Genomic DNA, 7,641 nt, shown 5'->3' with positions numbered 1-7,641 from the left:
GGGGGGGGTGTTGGCATTAACAATGTTGTGTCCCTGCTCTCTAATCTAAACTTGCTGGACAATGTTCAAGTGTGTTGTGTAATATTTACAAGCTCCTGTGTGGGATTTGAAGTAGAGCCTGTTTAGCTGGGGACTGGATCTGCTACCATGCTTATGATCCCAGCCAGGACTGGGCTGCTGCTGCTGGTCTGGAATAAGATGCTACAAGTCAAAGCCACTGATGAGTGGTGAGTGACACCAATTCAATTAGAAAAGCATTCATTTTAAATTCCTAGTCAAGATTTTCTGTTTCTTTAAGTAAATAAAGATAGACAAAGGGGTCAAAATCCACCATTAGCTGCAACTGCCATCTAGTGGATGCTTGAGGAAAGGCTTCAGACACAACAACGGAATATTATCTTGGCCAACGTTATGCTTTATATGAATTCCCCATCCTGTTTCAAATCAAACGATTCACACTAATAATTCTACCAGGGCTGAAGTGAAGCAATTTGGAGGAAATAAGTCCTAGGCCAAGACAAAATTAGTAAAGCAAAAGGTTCTAAACACTTATAACGGAAACCCTCAAAGGGAAAAAGAAACAGGAAAACTATCCCAAACATTAAAACAATATGACAAAAAACTCATAGAATCTGCCACAGCTCTAAATAGGAAAACTACACCTTTGTAAAAACGCATAACACCATGTAAGATGAGTGAAAACATTGGGAATTGGGGTGGGTTAAGATTATAACTCCTTTCTAAACTGTTCCTTTGTTTATAAGTGAGTGTATGTCAAGTGGATGCTTGTATAACATCCTTTGGTTTAAGACCATGCAACAGCTGAATCAGTGTAGTCTGTAGGAGAAGCATGCTAGCTCTTAACATGTTTGAACAAGAACCTCTTCAGATATGCACTACACTGCTGGACAAAACAAAGCTTCTCAGAAAGTTTAAATAAGCAGAGGCCATTTCATGGGACCTTTTTAATTTGGCCTGAAATGGCTTCTGCTATAGTATGATACAGCCTCCCGTCAAGAATGTTTTCAGTTCAAGAGTAACTTCTACAGCAACATACGCATTAGGGTAAATTGTATCTTTCCATAAAACGTAACATGTTGGAAGTTTACCGGTTCATAAAGCTTATTCATAATAAATGACACCAAAAGTAGAAACATTTCTAACTGAGCCTTTGCATGTTTCCCCAAGTGGGCAAAGAAGAGAAGACACAGATGAACAATTGAACAGGGGATTTATTTTGTGAGAACTGTTCACTTCTTTGCTGCCTCCTTCTGGAGCTTCTTCACCTCATGCTTGATGATCTTGTTCCTCTGCAGAGACAGAAATTATAAGGGCATTCATTAAAAACACTTAAGGACAGCTGTAGGATTGCTGCACTTTGAACTAGTTGACACTTTAAACTGAAGTGCCAATATTCTTGTTAAGGCATTGTTAATTCAATCAAACTGGCCATCATTAATTTTAGTTTAGTCAGCCATTTGTGAAAAGGACACACCGATTAGACGGAGCTGCAACGGCAGTACAAGGCCAGCCTCACACAGCAGGGTGGACAATAGTCATGGTATATTTATCACTAGGGCTGTAACAATGCACCAAACTTTGGTTCACGATTTTTGACCCACAATTCGATTCAATATTTTTTGGGGGGGGGGGGTGTCGTAATAAAAAAAAAATTCTACCACGTGGCATCGTTTTGTCACTGACTGCATCCCAGTTTGCAACACAGAACTAGAAAAAACACATTATACTGATTGATTTCAATGTTGAACACCAAAGATTCTATTGTACCTTAAAATAATGTTTCCAAAATCGTTTCGGTGGTTCATTAACTCGTTGGAATGAGACATAAGAATAATGTTAACAGTTGCGCTCCAAGCTGGGAACTAAGAAGAAAATGTAAAGATGCTGATTGACAAGTAGCTAAACCTAATTAGGTCATTCTTGGTGGTAACGTAAGATTACGACACCGTCAACTACTCATTTATTTTTAGTATGATTGTTTTGACCACGGTTAACAACCCTGTGCTAGCTAACACACAAACTTATCAGTAATGTTAACTGTATGATAGAGGAATACTCTTATGGTAATTTAGCTAGCTTGCACACCTGTGTCTTCTGCCTCAGTCTCCCAGCGCTGTGAGGCTTCAGTCAGGATGAGATCTGACAACAGCCCCGGGGACACATCCGGTCTGCTCCCAGCCAGCTAGCAACCATCCCGGTCAGCACTTAACTCGGGTGCTAGGGACGCTAACGGCAGTTTGCTGAACCGTCAGGGAACAGACCCAGACAGCCGAGTCAAACAGCGGTTACTCGTGACGTTACACCGCCGTTAGAGTTACCGGTGCCCCCTCTTTAGCTTTAAGCCATCTGTACAGTTAGCTAAATTTACCAGACAAAACAGGAATAAGGCACCAAAGGGACTACCAGTAAGTTAAAGATATAGCACCGGATTTGGATGAGAAGGATAACACTGGGAGTTGGAAGGGGGGGGGGCGTCGTGATTCTGCCTTCTCCCGCCGCAACACAGGTCCGCGATTTTGGTTTTATTTTCCATATCGTTACAGCCCTAATGCTCACCCATGTCATACAAGTGGAAACCTTGTTGTGATTAAAAAAATTATTATATGAACATCCATAAGGAATGAATGAATACAGCATAGAAATGTACAAAGAACGGTGTGTGCTCAAACTCAAAATAATGTTTTCCACTCAACATCCAGGATTAAAGATATCTTGTTTGGCTGGCCCGCTGGTCTTGCATGAACCAACCCTGCCTAAATGCGATCATTTGTGTTGACTGTTGCACTTACCATCCTCTTGGCCTTCATCACCTTGTAGCGGTCAAAGTCAGACATTTGGGCCCTCTGCAGAGATTATCAAGAAGAAAAGGTCAGGTATACAACGGGTTTTCTGAAGAATTGCCTTAGCGCACCAGACTTCAGTTTTAGGAAGGATGGACATGTTCAGTGGTGGAGTGAACAGTAGCTGTGGTCCATTTGCATACGACACTTTTCCAACAGTAAAGTGTGTTTAACAACCCAGAGTTTCCTACAGCTGTTGAGGGAGATGTGGGCTGCCTCCATCAATCAATGGAACTGGATTTATGAAATACAACCTTAACCTTCAGAAAAAAGGCAGACTGCATGATGGGTCATATGTTTATACCATACAAATGATCACAAACAAGACAACAACCCGATCTGTCAGGCTCAACTCAGTCGTTAACAGTGATCTATCAAACGTTATTTATGGTAAACAAAGAAGCACTAAGGTGATGTACACAATCTGGATAAAGACTTTACACTAACCACTGGATTAAAATCAATTTGCAATTTAAAGTTGACCAGTCTGTTCAGCCTTACAGGTATCACACGTTACACAACTAATGAACATTTCCAGCATAACGCAATGTGTATCTCACGTCACAGTTTCACTTACTATGAACCACTATTAGCCGGCTGTCATTACAAAATGTGACAAAATATGAAGAATTATGAGGCAGGGCTAGCTAACGTTAACTGTTCCCAGTAACAGTTGGTTTTGCCTTTTTTATTCACCAAACACTGCTGTGGCTGCCTTGATTCTGCTTTACTCAAGGTTTTAAATTCCAGCAGATAATATGCACACAACCTGCCTCCCTGACTGTATAGGCTGAAAGAGTTTATGGCTTTGGGAGGGGCAGATGTGCGAGTGTGGACCATTCAGAACACAAGACAAAATAGGTGTTCTTGCCTAACAGAACATGGCAAAATAATCAGTTTTTCTTGGTTATACTATTTGTGATCGTTGGGAGCCAAAATCTAAATTCAAATCAAAATTCAATTAATTGCACAGCCCTAATTGATGGTATGTAAATTAAACACTTCAAATAAGTATGATGCAACTCAAAACTTAAATTTATACCCATTTCTCCCAAGTAGTAAACTGGCAAAATTGTACCTAGTTTACTGCATTCACATGTAAATTAAGCCACAGTAAAACCCAACATGGATAAAAACAAACGCTACATTTTAGAAACGTTAACACCTCTTAACACAATAACCTATGCTCTAGAAGCCAAGCCAAGAAACCGGACGGCAGGACTGCTACTTCTGAGATCATGCATCGGAATATATTAATCAAACATTCTAATATCTCCAGAAACTGAAACATAGGCTTTACCTTCTGTCTTGCCTCGATCTTCTTGGCCCAGCTGCTTTGTGCCCACTTCTGATTGACTTCGGCCTTCTCCCAGGCTCTCCTCACAAACTTCTGGCGGGCACTGTAAACCATTACATAGTCAGTACTCATTAAGGTTCCATTACATGCACCACTTTACAGTAAAAAAATAAATTAAAAAAACAAAACACCAGAATCATGTTGGCCATGCTTAAGGTGATGTGATGACAGTTAATACAGACCTATTGAACTCAAGGTGGTCACACTGGCTGATCTAATGTGCATATTTGCAGTACAGCAAGGACACAAATAATACTACAATGATAGACTACCTTGTGAAATGCTGTGACGGTACTCCTAATTTTGGTAAGCTAGGTTTTCAGTAAAATATTTACTGTAATATGCATTTGTTCCACTTCGTAAAATAACTCAATGTTTGAATAAAAACATTTTTGTGCTACACATTCATTTGGACTAGAATAATTACTGCAATCAATTCTTCAACCGTACTTTATCTATTAAGAATCCGACCAGTGTTTCCATTTACCTGTGAGGGACTTTGATGACGTAGTCTGTAAGCTGCATGCACTTGAAGGGCATGGATTGCCTCTTCACGCCTGTGCAGGGACCATCAACAAGAGCCTAAAAAGCACAGAGCATGTCAAACACTGTATATCAACAAGGCGAAAGGTGAGGCCAAAACACTGATCAATCCACTGTCCTACAGAACGCTCACCCTATTTTGGTCGATGACGTCTACGATGGCCACCAGCTTGCCAGCATGGGGTCCGAAAGAGATGTAGGCAACGCGGCCGATCTCGACAAAGCGTTTGAACACCTGAGAAGACACCAGAGAGCTGCACATCAGAGAGGCCCAACATCAAAAAAGAGGCGGTCTGTTTTGAATGTGGACAGTTGGGTACAGTACAGTTTTAGCCTACTAAATATAATTACACAAGAAACTAATTAGTGACAACCCAGAATATGCTACCTTTATTTGTTGGTTTGTTTAATTTGGATCCCTTTTACCTTTAGCATAAGCTAAAAGCTATTCTTCCTGTCTCTGTCTTTTTCATACATCAATCTATCCTATTGTTAAACCAGCTTTTAAATCCAATGCAGTATTTATTCAGGCCTACAAGTCTCCAATACTGTGTGTATGTTCAATGCCATTTCCTGTTGTTTCATTATTTGGGAGTTTGTCATGTGTGGTAATATTTTATGAATGTCTTTGGTTGTTATTCATCTTATGTACGTCTATAAGTACTCTTTTTTATACGAGTTACCTAAAATTAATTTCAGCCCAGGCTAATAATAAAGTAGCGTTAGCTTCACCCGACTTAAAGCACTGTAGCATTGCACAGTGCCGCAGCAGCTGATAACATTCGACTTGCCAATATTTCGGCTAAGTGTGTACTGTAGGACTATGTTGAGTTAAACGTATGAAACGTTTTTAAATGTAAAACGTCGTAAGCGCAGGATAAAAGCATTTTTTCTGCGGACAAAACAAGTGAAATGTGTTCGCTTAACCGAGCAGTTGGGTCTCTCGGCCTTCTTAGCCTGATGGACCACGTTGTAGTGCGGGCAGTAGCCGACATCTTACAAACCGATAAAACCTCAAATAAACCTGCATGACCATATCAAACACTTAATAAATATGCATATGGGTGTGTTAGAAATACACACGAGTCTTGTTGTCTCAGGACAATGAGATATATAAAAAGAAATTCGACATTGAAATGCTAAAACTCTCATGGCGAACTCACCATGATGGCAGTCCGGGAGCAGAAAGAACGTTACAGCTTCCGCCTGGCGCACATACAGCTTCCGCTTATACAGTACGCATGCGCAGTCAGTCTTGGTTTTATCTTGTTCCATGGGCATCCTAATAAAGCTACTCACTACGTTAAAAGTATCTTATATTTTAAAGCGTTCGACAAAGTAAGCTTAATATGACGCAAACCTGTAAAATATGCACTGGTCAGCCAAGTCAAAACGTTTGCGTCACATTCTTTGTTGCCTTCACAGACACTATGGAATATCGAGATTATTTAAGTAGAATCAACTCATCACATTTAACAGCTTAAATTGTGGTGATAAACACAACGAAGAGAGACATGATTCACACAAAAGTGTTTTGGAAATGGAGAGTGACAATTAGGCTTTGCATTTAAATTAGTGAAATAGGGGACGTACGAGTTCTTCCTTTTTTTCCTCAATCGTTGCATGTAGCTTATCTCTATAATGCTGGTTTTGTAAAGGTAAAAACATACAGACAATTGTCGGGGCGGCAGAGCTAATGTTTGCATATTCCCCGGTAACTAGCTAATTTCCTTAGTTCCTGTCCAAGGGAATTTGAGGCCAACGTATTACTTGCGTTGGTATACGTGAAACATTTGATGCGCACTTGAAGGCAGCACAGGAGGGAGTGAACGTGAGTGAACTGTTGTCATGTTTCCGTGAGGAGAGCAAGGTTTCAGTCCTCAGTCTGTACCATAGACTGTATGTATTTTGATATTAATAATAACGGTCTACGTTCTGTACTCTAGCTGAGGTAACTATAATATTTTAGTTTGTTTAATGTGGATTGTTCTCACGAATTCGCTATATTTATTTCAGTGCTAAGTAGGCTATTGCTAACTCTGTGCAACAATAACGTTGATTATGGAAGAAAGTGCTAGGCTAATACTGTTTTGTACCTTTTGCGTGGTTTACTAAACTTAGTGTATTTATCGTTAGATTTATGTTTGGGATTAAAGAGTCAAGGAGAAATGTTAGGGCAAATATGTTTCTGCATGTGACGCAGCATTATGCGTAATAGGCTTACGCACTTTATTTCAGCGTAGGCTAAGGCTAATTTAATAATAATGTTAATGTATATCACGAAATATTCCTATTTTGATTCATACAACTTTTATTCCATTTGTAAAAACATAAAAAATGGGATTATAGGCAACAGAAATCCAGAAATATATTATTTTATAAATCTTCACACAAAAAAATGGATATTTACGCAAATATTCAGGGGGTATAACAATAAAGAAGTCCGTATATTTGCATTTGCAAATATATTTTGCATTTAAAAAGTAAATAAGTCTGTATATAATGTTGTATTTCTATTCAAATGTATCTGGCAAAGTTTAGTGGCTTACGGTATATTGCCCAGTGTTTTTAAATCACGGTTTTAAGTGTTTTTTTCTAGTGCTGTCAAACGAATAATATATTTAATCGCGATTAATCGCATTAATGTCACGTTAACTCACAATTAATCGCACTTTTGTACTGTAGTGTTCAAGACCACCCCCCAGCATATAGCCTACTGTAGTGTTCAAGACCCCCCCTCACCCCCCCCAGAATATAGCCTAATGTAGTGTTCAAGACCACCCCCCAGCATATGGCCTGGAATCATCTCTCATCTCGTCTCATCAATCTGTCCATCAATACAAGGGTGAAAAAATACTTTGATGAAGGGAGAAGGTGGGG

At 39.6% G+C, this 7,641-nt stretch overlaps 1 protein-coding gene across 1 annotated transcript; it reads right to left on the bottom strand.

Moving 5' to 3' along the window:
• Window positions 1-1,214: 1,214 nt before the first annotated feature.
• rpl14 (ribosomal protein L14) lies at window positions 1,215-6,186 on the bottom strand. The gene is made up of 6 exons (XM_034892100.1): window positions 5,925-6,186; window positions 4,895-4,996; window positions 4,706-4,800; window positions 4,162-4,261; window positions 2,811-2,864; window positions 1,215-1,310 (listed from the first exon to the last, which is right to left on the bottom strand). Exons 1-6 carry the CDS (start codon window positions 5,925-5,927, stop codon window positions 1,251-1,253), a joined length of 414 nt encoding a protein of 137 aa, XP_034747991.1. The 5' UTR covers window positions 5,928-6,186; the 3' UTR covers window positions 1,215-1,250.
• Window positions 6,187-7,641: the final 1,455 nt, after the last annotated feature.

The sequence above is a fragment of the Etheostoma cragini genome, chromosome 14 (genome assembly GCF_013103735.1).
Source record: "Etheostoma cragini isolate CJK2018 chromosome 14, CSU_Ecrag_1.0, whole genome shotgun sequence".
NCBI classification, from domain to species: domain Eukaryota; kingdom Metazoa; phylum Chordata; class Actinopteri; order Perciformes; family Percidae; genus Etheostoma; species Etheostoma cragini.
Note: the sequence above shows the minus strand (reverse complement) of the source record. Positions and strands in the feature narration are given on the sequence as shown.

Coding starts and splice junctions, on each gene's coding strand:
- rpl14 (XM_034892100.1), bottom strand. Junction 4,801..4,894: donor ACGTCATCGACCAAAATAGG/GTGAGCGTTCTG, acceptor TGTGCTTTTTAG/GCTCTTGTTGATGGTCCCTG. Junction 4,262..4,705: donor GTCATCAAAGTCCCTCACAG/GTAAATGGAAAC, acceptor AATGGTTTACAG/TGCCCGCCAGAAGTTTGTGA.